At 40.0% G+C, this 19,848-nt stretch overlaps 1 protein-coding gene across 7 annotated transcripts in view; it reads right to left on the bottom strand.

Annotated features, from left to right (window-relative positions):
- Nucleotides 1–5,232: 5,232 nt before the first annotated feature.
- Nucleotides 5,233–19,848, bottom strand: part of FAM210A (family with sequence similarity 210 member A) — a 20,041-nt gene continuing 5,425 nt past the window's right edge. For 5 of the 7 annotated variants that reach the window (XM_015617175.1, XM_015617180.3, XM_015617181.3 and 2 more), the window contains exons 2-5: nucleotides 12,025–12,132; nucleotides 10,315–10,787; nucleotides 8,123–8,234; nucleotides 5,233–7,080 (exon numbers count right to left, since the gene is read on the bottom strand). In XM_015617175.1, the coding sequence (XP_015472661.1) occupies nucleotides 6,781–7,080; nucleotides 8,123–8,234; nucleotides 10,315–10,763 (861 nt within the window). In that variant the 5' untranslated portion in view covers nucleotides 10,764–10,787; nucleotides 12,025–12,132 and the 3' untranslated portion in view covers nucleotides 5,233–6,780. Of the gene's footprint in view, nucleotides 7,081–8,122; nucleotides 8,235–10,314; nucleotides 10,788–12,024; nucleotides 13,907–19,848 lie in introns of those variants that run through there. The other 2 variants (XM_015617182.2, XM_019005572.2) reach the window with 2 other exon arrangements.

The raw sequence follows: 19,848 nt of genomic DNA, 5'->3' as shown, positions 1-19,848 counted from the left end.
TTACATCAGTTTTATGACTTTATTCTAAGAGTACATAAGATACTTGATTCAGCATGAGTTTGTGAGGAGGACACAGACATTCCATACTTGACTGGCAATGGAGTTGACTCGAGGACTGTAGCATGTTTGGGCATTATTCCTAAACAAGCCTGTGTTCCCTCCTCTGCAATTGTCCAATCAATTCATCAAACTCAAGCCCAAACTTAACACTACATGTTACCCTGTGGGCTTTTGAAATCAAAATGTATTCTTTCTACTTAAGAAGATCATAAAAATAGACAGCTAATTGCCAGGGGATAATTACAATTCTCTAATTATTATTGTTGCTGATGGTAAGTGATGAACAAGGATGAATGTGATGCAATGCCCTAAGCTAACACCCTGAAGAGGACACAATCAGAGGAATTTTTTTCAACTTTGGCTCTAGCACCATCCTGAGTCACTATTTTCGCTCTGGCCTGTTACTGGGTCACAGCTTTCGCTCCAACCCTGCTCAAAAGGCTCAGTTGCAGCTTCAGCTTGGGCACTAATTTCAGCTGTGACTGGCTCTGGTCTTTATTCAGGCCATTATTTTGACTGGCCCCATTTTCACTCTTGCTTCAGCTCCAGCCATTGCTTAGGCCAAGATTTTACTTCCTCGTGGGCTGAGACTTAAGCTGTTCCTCTGTCAGGCTCTGGCTTTGGTTCTGGGCACATCTTGGGCCATGACTTTGACTCTAGGTCCTGCTCAATTCAACTTTGGCCCAATACTGAGCTGCTGCTTCCACTCAGCTCCATCTTTGTCTGTAACTTTGGGTGCTAGCCCAGTGTTTGTCTTAGGTTTGACTCTGGCTGTGTATCACTCGTGAAGCTGGGCTCCAGCCCCTGCTCCTTGGTTCTGTCTCTTCATCTCCAACTTGGCATCAGGCTTCAGCTCTGGCCTCTGGCTGGGCTGTGATTTTGGTTCTGGTCCCATCAGGCTGTGACTGCAGGTCTGACCTCTGTTCAGGCAGTGAGTAGAGGTCAGGAGCCATCTTGGGCCTCTGTCATGTCTCCAGACTCATCTTTAGCAATGGCCACAGCTCCAGGATCCTGAGCCACAACTTTGATTCTGGTCCCATCTTGGGTCATGAGCTTGTCGCCAGCATGACAGAGGGCTCTGACTCCAACTGGAGCTGGAGTCTACTCTTCTCCCATGTCTACTCTGCCCCTGCTTGGTCTTTGACTTTCCCCTGCCCTTCTTGGTTTATGACTTTGGGTCCTGCCTGATACAGGGCAGCAACCTTGGCTCTGGCTCACAAGGCTGTGACTGGTGCCAGATTGAGCTGGTAATCTCAGTTTTGTAGAGATACTAGAGTGAGACTTGATCTCCCATCTATGGCAACAATTTGAGTTCTGGTTCACCTCAGGCTGCAGCTGCAGCTGTGGCTCAGTACTGGGTTGAGATTTTTGCTTCAGGCCCATCTCTGGCCATAACTTTGGCCATTGTTCAGGTGGGTCTACCCAAGCTTTGGGTCTGACCCTTCCTCAGGAGGCTGAAATGACTTGGCCACTGTTTGGGCTGTGGCTTTGGCTCTGGCCCTGTCTTGGCTTGTGACTTTGTCTCCAGCCACATCTTCATCTGAAACTTTGGCTTAAGCTATTTCTCAGGCCACAGATTTGGCTTTGTTTCTATCTGGGGCTCATGCTTGGGCTCCAGACTGATCTCTGATTGCAATTTTGTTTCTGGTTTGGTATTGATCTGTGACTTAATCTCTGGGCTGATGGTGGCCAGATGCTTTGTCAACAGCGTGATGGTAGGTCTGAGCTTTGGCTCTGGGCCTGATTGGGAGACTATTACAGCTCTTATTTGGGCTGCTGCTTCAGCTTCAGACCTGTGTCAGGCTGTGCCTTTGACTCTGGCCACCTCGCCATCCATGCTGTCTCTGCTTTGATACTCAGTTACAACTTTGCCTTTGGTCGCTGCTTGCTTCATGACTTCTGATTTAGCCCATTCCAGGCTGCAACTTTTGCTTTTTGGGCAATTATTTCAGCCCTGTTCCCTGTTCAATGACTGGAGGCTATTTTTGAGTGTCTTTGGCTCCTGTCCACTGTGAGGCTGAGTTTGGCTCAGTTTTTGGATCAGGGCTTCAACTCTGGTCCCTGCTCTACTCCCTGTGAGGATCATGGCTTCTGCTCCAGTCCTGTATTGAGCTGTGACTTTGGCTCTGGCTACATTTCAAGGCACAGATTTGGCTCCAGCCCTCTGCCAGACTCTGATTTTAGCTCCAACCCTATCCTGAACTGTAACATCAGTGGTGGTGCCATTTTTGCTGCATCTTTAGCTCTTGCTCAATCTCAGGCCATGTCTGTGGCTCTAGCCCCTATTTGGGTTGCTAATTTGTTCCTTGTCGTACCTTGGGCTGTTACTTTGCCTCTGGGGGAAATCTTGGACCATGTCTACAGCTCTGGATGTCACTTGGGTTCCACTGCAATTTCAGGCCATGATTTCAGTTCCAGATGCATCCTAGGGCTCTGAGACAGGTCTGACCTGGTTGATACTTCAGCTTCAGTATCTGGTCTGTGGCTGTGGCTAGGGCTGGATAGCAGGTTGTGGTTGTGGCTGTAGCCCCATATTGGTCTGTGGCTTCATCTCAGTGTCATTTCTGGGCACGATTTCAGCTCTGGCTCAATACTTGGCTGTGACTTTGGTGCCTGGAGAGGTTACCTAGAACAGAAACTAGACAAAGTAAGAGGAAAAGAGCAGGTATTTATTAAAAAGGCCTTCAAAGGATACACCTTGAGCAGTAGAGCCCAAGGCAGAGGCTACATCCAAGATGGACGTCAGGTCACAAGTTTTCACACTTTTGTAAGTTTGGTTTGGTTTGTAATTTGCATATTGGGGTTAATTGTCCAATTACAGCTTCACGTAATAAAGTCCCATCCTCAAAGTTTGCCCCCCCCCTCCCCAAATTGGGGCCTGAAGCTGCAATGGTGACCTTGGTTCACAGGCTGGAAAAGGATTGCTTTGTCTAACTAAACTGTGAAGAGAACTTGATAGCACTCTATATGAGGTTCAGCATTATATACTAATGCAGTACAGAATCTGAAAAATATGAGAGCTAAAACTTTAGGCATCAACTTCCGTTCCTGCCCTATCTTGGACCACTATTTGCATCCAACTCAAATTTGGCTCTGGTCCATGCTCAGACAGTGAGTGCCACAGCAGTCTGGGCAGCAATGTAGGTTCTGGCCCCCATCTCTGGCCATGGCTTTGGTTCCAGCCCATCTTGGGTTATAATTTTTTGGCTCTGGCACTTCCTCAGGTGGTGACTGTTGTTTTGTCCTGACATTGGGCCATGATTTTTGTTCCAGTCCCGGTAGGGATGTTATCTTAACTCTGGGCACACCTTTAGCTGCAATTTTGTCTCTGGACGGTGCTTGGGCTTTGTCTTCTCCTCATCTTGAACCACAACTTAGGCCCCAGCCCAGTAGTGAGTTGTGATGTTGGCTCCGGCTCTGCACTGGTTTCCAACTTCAGCTCCAGTCTCATCTTGGGATGTGATTTCAGATCTGCCTCCTGCTTAGACCTTAGCACCTACTCCAGTTCCATCCCAGGGCCCCAGTTTCAACAGACTCCTTGCTTTGATCACAGCATGTACTCTGGACTCATCTTGGGATGCCCAGCTGTGGGCCCAGCCTGCTCAGGCTTACAGTTGAGCACTGTCCCAGTTTCAGGTCCAGCCCCATTGCAGGCTGTGACATTGCAGCGGTGTTACATGTGAGGCAGGGAGCAGACAGCAGTGGGGAAGGTTGCCAAAGCTGCCAGTTCCCTGCTGTACATGTAGTGATGGTTGTCTTAGTCCTGGTCTCACCAGATTTCTGAAACTTTGCAGAGTGAAGGGACCCACACCTCCACCTGCCCTCTAGAGCCTGAAGGGACAGCCCTTTCCCATGAGGATGCTGTGAGAGGTAAAAAGCCCTGTTAGCACTGTTAGTGGCACTGCAGGCAATGGAAGGTGCTGCTGGGCTTCTGTCTGGGCTATTCACCTCACCAAGGATCCCTGGCACTTGCTGGGCAGTCCCTCGCTTGGGTCACTTGTGGGCTGCCTCAGGGCCTTGGTGCTGTGACCAAACTGCTTTCCCAGGCCATGGCACTTGTTCCCCTGTTCCTTCTCTGCTGCTGAAGGCACTCACTGATGCTGTCCCACCAAGGGACACTGCTGCCACGTGTGTGCCAGCTGTGCTGGCTTGGGTACCAGGAGACCCTTGCTTACCCCAGCACAGTGCAGGCACACTGCCCCTCCAAAGGGTGGTGGCCCCTGGCTTCCAGCCATGCAGACTCATGCTAAGGCTGACTGTCACTAACACAAACTGCACCTTAGTATCATGGTAAGATAATTTGAGATACAGGATGAAATTCAACTTTAGCCTAGTTAAAATTGCAGCATAGCTGGATACCTGCTGGGCACCAAGTGGCCTTACTTTCATTCCCTAGGCAGCCCAGGAAACTCCTCAGGTGCTCTCTGCACTAATGAGGCAGAGGTTCCATATAATTCCAATTTGAGAAAAGGTCGCCAGTACAACCAAGTATGTGACTAATTGTTAGAAAAGCTCTCCAGGTCAGACTTCCAAAGTCGTGAAGATTTCCCCTCTTGCTTTATATAAATGGATTCACATAACTCCATGCTTTGTTAATTGAGATGCTGGGTGGAGATATGGCTGTCCCAGAAACCCCTCAAGCTTCTCTGTACTGCAGAATACACAGAGAAGGCACTTTGCAAGTCACTGTGAGCTGTTCCTACAGCTGCAGAAATGATCACTCAGGACAATCAACTCCAAGTCAATCAGCTTTTGTACTTAGCATTAGCAGAGATGGATCATGTAAACACTGGAGTGGTCACAGGCTGGCTGGACAAGGAGAAGGGCAAGGTGTGGTGTAATGAACACGTTGTAACATGTCTAAGGGCTAAAAACTCATTCTAGGGTACCAAGATGCCCCTGTGCAATTCCAGCCACATGTAAAGAGATGGAGCCTGTGGGTTGCACTAAAGGGTCCCATATGTAGCCCCAGCCTGAGAGTGACCATGCCAATATGACTTGGGCACATTTTGGGCTTTGCAGGACACAAGTAACATTGCCCCCAAAAGTGGGAAATCAGAACAAATACTAATCAGAAGAATGTGTGAATGGGGACAGTATGGAAAAGCCCCCTAAAACAGAAAAACAAAATAGCATCTATTAACTCTAGTCCTACAGTAGTACTTAGCAGTATAAGAGTTCACAGAAATATTTTTTTAATAATATTTATCAGAAACATGGCACTTTACATCTTCAGGTTGCTGAATATACAATGATTATTCCTCACAACATCCCTGTGAGGTAGGCATTAGATTGCAGTTACTATTTTACATGTGGGCAGAGGCAGAGAAGTATGCAATCAATCCTGCACAATTAAGTTAATGAAGTTCAACTCACTTAAACACATTGAAGCGCTCAGTGACTTGAATGAAAACAGGACAGTGAGGCAGAGCTGATCACTTCACCAGCTGTACTTTTTTACTCCAGTCAATTGTAATGCTCAGGGTCCAACTCTGTTGCTTCCCCATATACCCCTGCAAAAAAGCACCTTTTTTAAACAACTTTACACATGCTGAGTTGCTACAAAGTAAGATCTGTAGTAGAAATAGGAAAAACACACTTCAGTTTACCCTACATTTGAGTAAAACTGAGAGACATTTGCCTGCCCAGCCAAATAGAACAGCTTCAACTTTAGTCTTTTATGACATCTGAGACAGCATTTCAGCCTTCAGGTATGAGTAAGTGTTTGCTTGACTTAATCTAGGGGGAAAAAAGTTTGGTAGACTGTGAGCACTGTCTCAGAAATCATGCTTATTTTAGTCAAATTGTTTTACTGAGGTATGAGACAGGAGGAAGAACTTTGGGGTTTAACTCTAACTTTCCATGTGTTTAAAAAGCGCCTTAGCATAGCAATTTCTCAAATAAAGCTTCTCTTTCAATTTTTTTGTTTTAGAAACGAAATAGAGCAGGTTTGTAAACTTTTAACACAATGAACAAATCTTACTGTTTAATATACAATTATTGATTAATTTAATGACTTTGTACTGTAAATCAACTTGGAAACAAAGTATACTTGACAGTATGGCTACTGCGATTAACTCATCTTCCTACAGCTTTCAGTTGAGATTTCTGAAGAGATGCACTGTTCAAGAAAGATTCATAGTCTCAACCTGTAAACCACCAAGGAAGCCATTGTAATTAATTCCTGCTGAGTAGCTGATCCATCAATTGCTTCATGTGCAGTATCGGTCTGCTCCAAACTGAGAGATGATCACGATTGAAGAGGCTTGGGTCCACATACTCTAAAAACCTAAACATACTGCTCTTCCCAGCAGAGAAATCTTCGTTATCATTTAATGGAAGGCTCAGTCTAGTGGAACCATGGCTGTGCACTATGATGGGAGAAGAACAGAGTAGTAGGTTTTGGCAGAGATCGCCTTCATTTTGAGGAGGAGGGTGTGGAAAAAATAAGAGGGAAGAGTTATTGTTAACATTATTACCAAGGGACATGTTAACTTTTAATCTGAGATTCACTTTTCCTTCTGTAAATTGAAATTTTGTCATAATGTCTTCCCAAAAGAACTTTAAATTTTAAATCCATGTAGCAAGTGTAGTCTCCATACAAAGGGGAAAAAAAAAAAAAGGAAAAAAGAAAAAGAGCTCAGAAGTGCACTTTGCCTATCCTGCCTCACAAAGGGTTAAAGTGCTAAATTTGATATATCAAAAAATTAAGCATCTCTCCTACTCCTTTATTTTTTTAAATGAAACTTTATCTTTGGTTTCTTGTAACTTCCCTGTAATTTTATCCTTTGTTTCCTCCATCTTCTCTGTAATTTTATCCTTTGTTTCTTCCATCTTCTCTGTAATTTTATCCTTTGTTTCCTCCATCTTCTCTGTAATTTTATCCTTTGTTTCCTCCATCCTGTCTTGTAGGTATTCCTTTACTGGTGGTGGTGTGGACATGTAGCCCTGCTTTCGTAGATATTTAACGGTGAAGGATGTTCCTCCCAAAGTCACAGTGTATCTGGCAGGAGTTGCAATCTTAAAGAAACCAGAGAACACACCACATAGAAAAACCAGGAAAATAACATCCAGCAAAAGCTATTTTTTTATGTTGAAAATTTATTCTGGCCAGTGTTAGATTCTAAAGATGTATTCAATTTATAAGGGAATAAGCCAGTTTACATCCCCTAGAAATGCATTCCTTTTACTTAAAGTATAATTTTTTCAGAGCCAGCAAGGGCATTAGACTTCCCTTAAAAAACTGATCAACACAAATCCTCCTGTGCAGCTTGTAGGACAAGCATTCGGCATCTTGATGCAATTTAGAACAGACTGCACGTGAACACTGAGCTTCTTCCAACACTGCCAGATCTCCCAGCTATAACAACATCTTTATATTTAACCATATTTATTTATTGGTCTCTTTTAGGCACAGGAAAAAAATAGAAAGAGTTGTACTTTCATATTTTGTTTGGGAAAGTAACCCCTTTGAAAACAGGCAAGAAACATATCACTTTTGGAAACAAAACAAATGAGTGGCATGTACAGCAAAATACTGTACCTTGTTTTTGAATGGCCTAACATGATTCAAGTTTCCCAAACACAGACTTTGCACATATAAAGCAATAAAAGGAAACTCAAACCTGAATGTAAGTAATTGACTTACAATTCAATTGGACAATGAGAATACTTAAGAGTGATGGACAACTAAGGGGAAGACAAAAAATCATCTAGGATAAAAATAACTGTACTTTTATCTGGAATTCAATGAGGTGTTTAGACTTTATCTCTTTATCCCTGCTAATTATGTCAGAAGAATAACTTAATAACTTAATTGTCATCTCAGAGGGCTGCAGCAGTTCTGCAGCAAAGAAGTTAATTTAGAAATACAGATAGACTCCTTGAAGGAACATAGAACACGTATCAACTTGCATGGGACTATTTTTACCACAAAATGAACGCTTAAGTACATGTAACTATCAAAGAAAGCTAATTAATTCTTTCTGCTGTAAATAAGTAAACCCTGTTTAGTTCACCAGGCAAGACTTAGAGCTTATTTACAAACTATAATTATACTTACTTTATACAATGCATATGCAGTTAGGGCATTTCCACTCTGGGAATTTTTCAGTATGTCTACTACGCTGTGTGGTAAGCCAATCAACTCTAGGAATGGAACAACATTCACCCCACTAAAAAAGAGAAAAACATTGGTAACTTGAATGGGAATTTGAAACCTGAACAGTTATTTAGAGTACTATTTCTTTCTTACAAAAACTTTGTAATTTGAAAACAAAATGCTTTTTTATCTAAGCAATATACTTACAGGATTTATGTTTCTGACAGGAAAATTATTATTCTTTTCAACATGTCAAAAGGTGACCCATTTATATTATCCCTGTTAGGTGGAATAGTTTCTAACTTACCTGTGTCCCAGTTCATGTTTGGCGGTAAGTAGATGTAATAGTGGTAAGACAGCTACTCAGGCTCCAGCTGTGCATGTTCAATTTCATGCTCTGTTTTGCCTAAAATTACCTTTTTTGTTTCTTTTAAAATTTCAGACAATGTTCTCCATTCACTTCTAAATATATCAAACACGGAATGTGGCAAAAGAAAAGGAAGCAACATGTTACATGGACAAGACTTCAGGGGCTTTATGCTCAGTTGTTCTACTGTGTCAATATAAGATGTCAAGATGGGTGGAGGGAACTCCTATCACAATTTCTTTCTATTTGAAATCCAGGGAAACACCAAAGGAGAAAAGAAAGCTCATGTTTGTATTACAGAAGAAAGCTACACACAGTTATAGAAGATCTGAGTTTCCAATATTTAGAGATTTTGTATTATTAGTACTATCTAATATTTTAAGCATTCTTCTGAGCATGCAATCACTTTAGCATTAGGAACAGTAACAGGCAATAATTTACCAACAGTTATTAGAACCTACAGTCTAAAGGCCTATTCCCAGAGTAGGAAATGGAGACCTAGTAGGAGCTAAAACACAGCACTAACTGTGCCATTTCATAAACCACTGCTGTTTAGCCTCGTATGACCAGTCATTCTGAAAGTTATTTTTCCACTTCAAGAGGTTGCTGCTCTTGTGGAAGCTTTGTTGTAATTAGTTTAATTAGTTTCTAGTTGAATATTTCAGTTGTTTTCATCTGCCAAATACCTACTTTAGCAGTAGGCTTTAGAGTTTCAAGAAAAGTAATCTTCACTCAATCTGAAATGTCTGGATGGAAGCATCAACCTGAATTAATCCAAAGCAAAATATTTTTAAAGCTCAAGACCTTTATTCCTCTGACATGAGCTAAATTTAGAATGACATTTGGATCTATAGCTCCCAGAAAGGGCAATTATGCCAGCTGGTTAGAGTAACTAAAACAAACACTTGTCCAGTAAGGCATTCTGATGTCAGAGTTCCATCCTTGCCACCACAAACCCTTGTTGTTTCATGCTTTCTATTATTAAATATACAACACCAGCAGTCCAGAGATAAACATTTGCTCATATTTAGCAAACTATTTCCAGATAAATAAAACCTCTTTTATCTGAACGAGCAAACTAGCAGCTCATGATGTAATAGTTTTTTTCTGATAAATTTTCCAGAATGGTATCTAGTAACTAAAGGAAACTAAAATTAGAATACTTAGTTTATCTCTTTTTTTTCTTAAACACACAAATATTCAATTTCCAATTAAAAGTATGGTATACAGTAGCAATTTTTTCAGTGGACGGCAGGAAAGACAGGAAACAGAAACAAAAAAGGAAGGGATAGACATAGGTTGTGAACAGCTAGGTGAGGTAAATCCATGAAGTGAAAACCCAGTGATGAGGAAGGACTGGGAATGAAGTGGGGAGGAAGTGGTAAAATACCCTGAAGTCCAAGGGCAAAAAAAAGAAAAGGTCTATGAAGATCTCAACTAGCCATTCATAATCCAGATTCCAAATCCCTATCTTTACCTTCTGAGAGGTTAATGAGAATTTCAATGCTGTTTATATCCATGAATCATTTTGAAAAGATGAGCATTCCTTTAAATGTTAGCAACATACCTGGTACACAGCAACTGCATGGTAATAGTATGTACATGACACTCTCATGACTCCTATATACTTTCAGTATTAATCTTATGCTTTAGTCAAAAATGTAGCCACATTTCTCTTTTAAATATAAAGGCACTTTTAAACATGCAATAGTAATCTTTATGTCCTTTCACTAGTAGATCTCAATTCAACCAAGGTATTGGGCACCGCAACAAAATATCAACTTACTTCATGGCTGCATAGTAAAAGGATCCAAACCATACAGTGGAAGTCAGAAGGTGCACTGGAATCATAACTTTGCCATACTGCTTAAAAGTTTTCTTGAATCTCTGAACAAGACTAATTGATTTATCTTGTAATGGATCAGGTTCTGAAGAATCCAACTCTGCAGGGCTCTGCTTGGGTGCATCAGTGGCTGAAGGCAAAGGATTTCTCTCTTCTGGTACTTTGTGAGAAGCATCTGCTGGCTGTGATGAAAAAGCAGTTTTCTTTGAGGCAAAGTGAGCTGCACTTGCATGAAGACATCGTTTAGGAGGGTCCAGTGCCAGAATCACTTTGCATCCCACATTAGACAACACAGACTGTCCTTTTAAGCACTGAAAGACACCGGTACGAGAGAAGAACCAACATGTCCCGTGTGCTAGCTGAGATACAGAATGTAATAGACTCCGCTGCATTTTGATAAAGCGTAGATGAAGTTTCTAGAAGAAGAAACAAGAGTAAACAAACTGCATTTCAATGGTGTGATTTCTAATTGCTCCAATGCCACTTGAAATTCTCAAATTTTAAATGGCTTTCTATTCTATTTCAAAAAGGTTTTCCTTATCTTTCTTTGCAGAAATGGTTATCTTCCAGAATTAAGGAAATAATTTTCTAATCTCTTCAGCATTCTGAACTAAAATAGCCCTTTCACTTAACATACTCTGCTCCTCACTGCTAAAATGATCACTCTACTCCAAAAGAACACTCTTAGGAATTTAGTATTATCTACTGCTTTTATCTACATAACCTGGCATAGCCATTGAAAAGTTACCTTAAACTTCACTTAATAGTAGCATCTGATAACTTGAGTGATACTTTGAGCCTACATAAATGCATTATACATTCACTGAAGTAAGTGCAATTAAAATTTATTTTTGATGTCAGTGCATTCTTAGTTTTGGTAAATTTTTTCATGTTCTATATTATTTTCAGTAGAAGCTCATACAATTAAAAAAAAACCCAACAGAAATAATTATTAACAATTAAGCAATAGCCTAAATAGTAACAAATGTAACTGTAACAGCCTGCCAGTAACACCTGTAAGGAAGGGGAAAGGTGCTGTTGAGTGTCATATATTAACATGAGCAAAACTGAACTGCAATTTTCCAAACATTGCAATACAAAGATTATTTTAAAACTGTGGAACAAAACAGGTAACTTTATGATTTTGAATATTTACCAGTTACTCCTGAAAGTTTGAAATAACTATTGAGAGCTTCCCCACAAAGAAGAATGGAATTTAGTTTTGCATGCATAGACATCATCAAGTAATTTTTACCCCCCAAAATGTATGTTTTGAAATTGTGAAATATTCTCTCCTTTCCTTTATTCAGTGGTTTCAAGTTACGAAACTAACATTCCTTCCCTCCCAAAAAAAAAAAAAAAGTGATGCTGATTGATGTTACAAATGCCACTCAATTTGAATATATTACAAGTTTTGTATATTACTAATGCTTTTTCATTTTTAATTATCACAACAATTCTTTATCCAAACTAGGAATCATTCAAATTTAATTAAAACATCCTATCTACTTTCACTTTACCTGTAGCCTTAGATATACGCCAGGTGCTTTAGTCGTGAATTCTTCTAAGCTGCAGAAAATGATCAATATTTCCTAATACATGAAGAAGTTAAAAAAAAAAAAGCGAAAAAAAGAAAAACGAAACCATACATACCCTTTATTACTTTCTAGATGTGGTAAGGTTTGTATCTTCAAAAAGTTGCAACTCTTCCACTAGTTTCCCACCTTTCAAATATGTATCTTGAACACATTGATGCCCCTGCTGAAGTGAAAAAGGCACATTTAGAGAAATAGCAACAACAGCAAATTAATCCTATGGAGATTTATTTCTGGTCAGCCTGAAACCTTGCAACTGAAGAAGTTATTGGTGTAAATTCCTTTTTGAATACTGACATGCTAATGGGAGATTTTTTTGTGTGTAATTTCAGAAGTTCCTCAACTGTGAATTACTGTTCTCTTCCAAGACAATAAAGTTTCATAATCTAAATGAATCTGTTGGAACATTCCTGCCCATATGTTTTCTACATAGTTTTATGCTACTTATGTACTTGAATTAATGGCAATTACTAGAATTACAATGTTTGAGGTGGGGAAAAGAGGTATTCCCAGGTTTCAAACTCCCTAGGAACCTCTGCTTTGTTTGTGACACACACACTCTTGTTGAACTCCTACTAATAGGAGTTACTGCATCAATGGGGAAAAAGGAACTTGTGTCTCTGTATAAGGAAGCAGTTACTCTGTCCTGTTGAGTCACGAACTCAGTGGGAGTTAAGAAGTGCTTCTGCTGCTCATGGAGGAGTAAATCAGCTACAGGTACTGGCCCTCCACGGCTCAGTTTTCTGTCAGACTTCACTGGAAGCAGCAACTGCTTGTGGTATCTCTTGTTTTACAAGAAACAGAGATTCTTGCTTACTTCTGAAATCCAAACGGAATTGCTTCTCAAAACAAGAAGTACTGAAAACACTCAGCAAAACTCAAGTGTTCAGATGGCAGTCTGTCATATGCCAGCTACTTAACTGATTTATAGAAATTGTAACAACAAACTTGGAACATGACAACTACATTCCTTGCCTATTGCCACTTACAGTTCTTTCCTGAGGATAACATTCTCCACAGAGAACTGTTTTCTCTCTCACTAATAGTACACAGCACTGAGCATCTGCCCTAAGTAGATTTTCCTCAATATCCAGCCAGCAGACTCAGCAAAAGGCATCCATCTATGGGAATCTGGGGGCTCTTGAGTCAGACTTCTACTGTTCACCAGTACCCTATTAAAAAATACCTGTTCCAAACAAGCTTTGTAAATTGTCACCATACAGCATGGGGGAAACCATAATTCTGAGTCATTTATGTAATTAATAGGACATTGTGTTCCAGTAGCCTTGGAAAGAGAACATTCATCAGCACAGGACTAAGAAGCTGAACAAGCATTTCTGAATTTTTCCATTCCTTGGAGTGTATTTACAGTAGCACTTCTCAGAGCACTGTTTTTAGGTTTTGCATTCCAGCACTGTCCAAACACCTCTGACCCACTGCAGTGTCTGCAGAACACTGAGGGAGGAAGTGGCTCCACTCTCCTAAGTGTGGGTCACCACTGTGTCCAGTGCTCATCAGGCAGCACACAGCACTGATGTGATCAGTAAATGAGTTTCAAGGCCTTTGCTCACCAAGTTATATGCACCATGTAAGACATAAAACAGAACGTCACCAATGGCTTTAGAGCAGACAAAGTCTGGAGCTATTACAAGACTTTCCATGACACTTTTCCCCCTATATTCTCAGATGGACTTGAAAGTCACTAATTAAAGGCTTTTTTCTCCATGATGCATGACCTGGGAGGTCAAAAGGAATGTTATCTAAACATATACAGAAGACCCTGAAAAGGTTTTGCACCTTGTAAGCAGCAAGTATGGTTCTAGCTGTTATTCTGCACAGCTGCTTACTGTTTGTTTCTCCACTTTAAATGTGGAGAAACACAATAGCTTGATTGGTAAGGAAAGACTAAGATATGATAGCGCTTATGTTTGAGAGAATAAAACAAAACATAATTTTTGAAACAAGGTTAAAATTTCCCTAATGACCTTATTATGTTTCACACAGTTTTTCACTTCACTTATTTAAATGAACAAAGGAAAGACCTTTTGAAGCATTACTATTACTGCTATCCAGAAGCACTGGGATGAAGGAAGTATTATAATGGTTACAGCATGATGTAGGAAAAGCACGTGAATAAAGTAACAGATTAATATAGCATATACTTAGAAAATCCATTTTAAAGAAACAAATATTTTTAAAGGGGTGATGGATGCAGCTGCTCAATTGTTATACTTTAGTTACCTGGCTGAACAATGCAAACAAATCTTTAACAAGACAGATAAAGTGCACAATAATTATAGCTGGAGGTCCAAATAACTATGAAACTAGCTGTTTCATCCCTTTAAAACGTGAGATGAATACAGAGAAACTTGTTGTTTAAGACAGTTGGTGAAAGGAAGTTCCTAATACCCTGTGCACTCAACAGGCAGCAGGAAATGTGTCAGCCTATGGATCTGAGACACAATTTTCTTTTCTAAGTGTAATACTTCTCAAAAAAATTACTGGAGCTATACAAGCTATACAATTGCCCCTGTAACTTTAGGTTTTTAAAACCACTCAGATTCAAAGGAAATCTGGACAGTAACCTGAATGTTACCCATAACTGCACCTAGTGACTTTTCAAAAGCTGCTTCTTCATTTCAGTGTGTTTAAGATCTTTCCTGCTGTTGCATCATGCTGCAAAAGTACAGAAAAGGAGAAGGAACAAGCCCCAGATACCAAGGTGGGAATGCACTTGTCTGTGGGGTGAGGGCAGGGGGAAATGTGTTTCAAAGCATCTTAAATGTCTTTATTAATTTTCTCTTAAAAATGCCACACATAAAAAAACCCCAAATCTGTTAAGGACAGATATAACTCCAAGAACATCTGCTCCAAGAATTCCATGTGACTGAAGAGATATTAGCTACAGAAACCATGAAATGCTATACAAACACTTGCGATATGGTCTCCTTTTGAGCACTGTCATATCCCAGCTAACTATTTAGTAGGATCTCCAGCAGACTGTAAAGTGAGCTGTAGAGATCTTGGCTATTCAAGACAAACTCCTGGTTGGGATTTGTGGACATCCATTTAATTCCTGAAGGCACCCTGGTCTCATGGTGAGCTGTTAACAAGGCCTCTGACCGTAAAGGGAGTGCTCTAGGGGCCTTTTAATGAAAAAGTATAGATCAGCTTCTCATTGCAATGCTGGAGGTTTTGTTTAGGAAACTTCTGTAATTGTGTTATAATTCAGATCAGCTTTGGCATAAATCTGATATACTGCAAGAGCATCCTAGCTCTTGTATTTACTCTACTTTCAAGTGATAATTAGGAAGTAGGTAATAGATCTGTTTTTTTGTTCCCAAGGACAACAAAAGTTCAGGAATTTAAAATGCCACAGAGCTGGCTTATGACTGTCACAAAGTCATGGGCTTTGGATGTGTGCTAACATTCTATGCAAAAAAACTACAGATCATCTTTGGAAAACACAAAAGCAACAAGCCTGGCCAACAAAGGTATGGCAAAGGCTGCTGTGGATAATTTACTGTTGGAAAGAGAAAATATGCCAGAGATGCAGTCAGATGAAATTTTCATCAGGATAATTTGTATGAAAATGGTTACCCTGTTACAATTAATGTTTTTTGAGTTACCAGAAAAATTAAAAAATGAGAAGTGGGAGTGCATAAAAGATGGCAAAAACTTTAGTGTTAAGATAATGGTAAAAATTTGTGTTAAGTTCTTTTGTAAAAGAGGTCAGAAAGCATCTGAGGGAATTGAGGGTATAGTATATGTAAAGAACACTGGATTATTTTCTCAGTTATACCAGAAACACTCTGGACACAATATGTAAATACGGATGACTTGAAAGCATTTTCACTTGTTCTGTTACTGTTTAAAAAAAGAACATTAATTATACCACAGGAGAGTTCCCAATGAAAATCCATGAGCTTTTTCCACTCCCAAGGCACCTTTCTATGGAAACAGAGAATTAATTTACATTCTTGTCATATTTAGTATAAAATCTAGAAAACTTTGAGGACTGTCTGTGGCAGACAGAGTAGAATTTTGAAAGGAAACAAACCAAGTTTTCAGAAATCCTTCTCAACTCATCTTTCAGACTGCATAAACAGGAAATACAGAGATCTCATCCAAGCATCTAAGTTTAATAAACAAGACCACCATATTGCTTACATTTTTACTAAACATAATAAAACTTAAAAAAAAAAACAAACCCAAAGCTTGTTTCAGATTTAAATTGTTCTTTTCAAGAACTCATTGACAGTGTATATATATATATATGTGTATATACATATATATATATATATATATATATATATACAACGGATTTAGCCAAGCTTATAACTCAAAGTAAGAAAATAAGAAAACTGAACTGAAAACATATATAGTTGTCCTAAAAATCTGGGAACATATTTTAAAATCATTGTAAGACAATGCAATACATGCAAAACATTGTTTTCCTTAAATTCAACATAAAACTATAAACCTCTTGGAAGCTGCAAAGGGTTGGCACAGCATGAAGTCACTAACCACGGATAGGAAAGTAGCAGTGCATAGGGACTTTTTATGCTTAATGTATTAATACCCTGAATATTATGCTTATGTATTAATACCCTGAATGTAAAAATGAACATTTAGAGTTTCTGTTTTGATCTTTACTGCTTTTGCAGTGCCACTCAAATGATCTGTTATTCATTCTAAACTAAGAAACTTACTTAAAATTTGAAGTTTGGGCATCATTAGCTGTTTTGTCTAGCATTCAGAACTGTCTAAAAATATGGGACCACATTTTAGGTTAAAGGGAATAATGCAAAATAAATCAGTGGAATTTATTTAAAGCTTGGTAAAATCATGTTGAAACAAATAAAAGAGTAAACTGTTGCAGAAAATGACCCTAAAGCATTAGCCCCACCCTACCTTTATACTATTTTCAGTTAGTAAATGCTATGCTATGATTTCTTTAATTGATCATATTATTATAATTCAATACTGTTAAGTGGAGATAAGCTAACAACTTTGTTACCCTTATTTTACCTAAACTACTCTTCTTGCTAAAATACCCTGCGCAAAATCAAAAAAGTAAAATAAACATTCCCATGGTCCTTACACACTGAGTAATCTTCACTGCTACGATCTTCTGATATTCAATTATTAAAAAGGAGAAGAAGAAGCAGCTTTAGGAAGAGTAGAAGATATTGCAGACATGTATAAAGTCTGCACACTGGATTCAAAAGACAAATAAAGCAGGAGAATGTAACACAATACCTGTGTGTTGAATTATACATCTGGAATGCTAAACAGAAGCCTTAACAGCTGATCTGCACAGAGTCAGTATGTCCATGGTAACTCCATTTTCCTCTGTGATGTAAAGTACTGGATCTTAAGATTGCATGTAGCTGACCACGATATGAAAATGTAACTATTCTCTCTCAAATGCTTCTAAAAGAAACAATCACAATCAGACATAGTGCTTTCTGCTCCTCAGAACTGTTTTTAATAACTGGTGCTATTCCATCTGTTAGTGCTGGTTCCTTCTTTCACAAGTTTCGTTCTGCCCTCTACTGAATTTTTATGTAAGTACAACTCATGCTAGTACTACAAAAGGTTTCCGCTCTCTATGATTCCATCCAAGAAGTGTTGCTGGATCATTCTCTATATTAGTTCCAGAGCCTTTCAGATTATAAGCACGTGTCAAGGAAAAATTTGGCTTTTAAAGCGCTATCTGGTTCGATTTGTTTTTTTGTCTATTTGTCACTCCATAGACATGTCTGCAATAAGCAAGGTAGAGAAGTTATGCCTATAGATTTTAACTAAGCTTAAAAATAGGCATCTTATATATCTGTGTTAAAAAGGGTCAAAAAAGCCTTATGTTACTTCAAAGCAGGGCCTGTATTCATCTGCTTCTTCACACTACCTTCTACTTTAGGCTAATGATAAAAATAAGATCCAATTCTCTTTTCATAACACTTAGGTAATTCAGAGTTCAACTTTCTGAATATGAACAGCTTATTCTGTCCTTGTATCTCCCAAGGTATCATTAGTTCATTCCTCCTAAAACACTTGTGTTTTTTCTTTCAGAGGGTTTTCAGCCCCAGGGCCCTTGACATGCAGGTGTAGGGGCTGTAGAGGCACGGGTGTAGTGGCGTGGTTTACAAAGCAGTGGAAGCTTCTACTGGATAACTAACAGGGCCTGGAAAGGGACTTCACATAAGCAAGCTTCAGGTCTGCAGTTTCATGCATATGACTGTGAACTCCCTCAGAAAAAAAAAAACAACCCACAACTGAACTGATGAGGGGTTAGATGCTAAAGCATGAACAAACACACAGATCAGTTTTCTACACTTTATCAAAACACTGTTTGAGAATTGCTTAGGATCTTCCCTCTCAACAGTACATTGTATTTTATCTGATAAATTCCTTACCTCTTTCAACTGCCACTGAACATTTCAAGTATTCTGACTCTACACTTTAACACACGCTCAAACACATTGGAAATACAGTTATTAGTTCTATGTTCACAGCTCAGATACTTCTTTCATGATGAATTTCAGAGCTGCAATGCACATCTCTTCACTAACAGTCATCAACAGAAGTCAAAAGATTTCTGCCAAAAACTGAACTCTTGCTCAAGACTTCCTGCTACTTGCAACTTGGACTCTAGTAGCCAAGCTCATTTTTTAATTCATAGTTTTTCTGGTCACTCAGCACTTCACTGATACAGACAATGTGGATTATAATAATGCATTTTTTAAGTCTCTGGAATTGTAATAAAAGAATTATTCATGAAAAATGTAACGAAACAATTAGAGACACACTGCAGATAGAGTGACTTTTACTGAAACAGATGGTGCTAGCACAAATCAAGTTCAGCCTTTTTGCCCAGATCTGTTGGGTTTGTGCAGCAAGGTGGAGGGTGGGCTATAGGGGTGGTTTCTTAGAGAAGCTGCCAAAAGCTTCCCCCATGTTTAAGAGAGCCAGCTCCAAGAGAGACTCATTGCTGGCCAAGGCCAAGACCATCAGTGATGGTGACAGAGCCTCTGGAAAAACATGGCTAAGAAGGAATAAAAAAAATGTACAGATGTAATTGAGGCCAGGGAAGAGCAGTGAGAACTTGTGAGAGCAACAGCCCTGCAGACACCAAGGTCAGTGAAGAAGGAGGGAGAGGTGCTCCAGGCACAGGAGCTGAGACTAGCCAGCAGCCTGTGATGCAGACCATGCTGAGGGAGCTGTGTACCTGCAGCCCATGGAGGTCCCAAGAGGAACACAGATTCAGCTGCAGCCTGTGAAGGACCCCACACCAGAGCAGGTGGATGCCAGGAGTAGGCTGTGACCCTGTAGGAAACCCACACTGGAAAAGGTCCTGTAAGGACCTGAGGCAAGGGGAGTCCATGATAGAGCAGGTTTTCTGGGAGGACTTGTGATTCCATGGGGGATCCCTGCTGGAGAAGGCTGCTCCTGGAGGACTGCACCCAGTGGAAAATGGCCCACACTGGAGCAGTTCATGAAGAAGTGCAGCTCATGGGAAGGATTCATGTTGGAGAAGTTTGTGGAAGACTGCCTGCCATGGGAGGGACCCCATGCTGCAGCAGGGGTAGGAGTCCTCTCCCTGTGGAGGAAGCAGGGGCAGAGACAGCGTGTGATGAGCTGATTGTAAGCCTCATTCCCTGTCCTTCTGTGCCACTGAGAGGAAGAGTAGGGAGGTAACGGGGAGTACAGTTAAGCATGGTAAGGATGAGGAGAATCAGGAAGAAATTTTCAGGATTTGTTTTACCTCTTATTTCTGTACTCTGGTTTGATTTGTAATAAATTCAGTTAATTTCCCCACACCGAGTCTCTTTTGCTCATGACAGCAAGCAATGACTGATCACTCCCTGCCCTTACTTCA

The sequence above is a fragment of the Parus major genome, chromosome 2 (assembly GCF_001522545.3).
Source record: "Parus major isolate Abel chromosome 2, Parus_major1.1, whole genome shotgun sequence".
NCBI lineage: Eukaryota > Metazoa > Chordata > Aves > Passeriformes > Paridae > Parus > Parus major.
The sequence above is the reverse complement of the archived record's forward strand: the minus strand, read 5'-3'. Positions and strand labels throughout refer to the sequence as shown.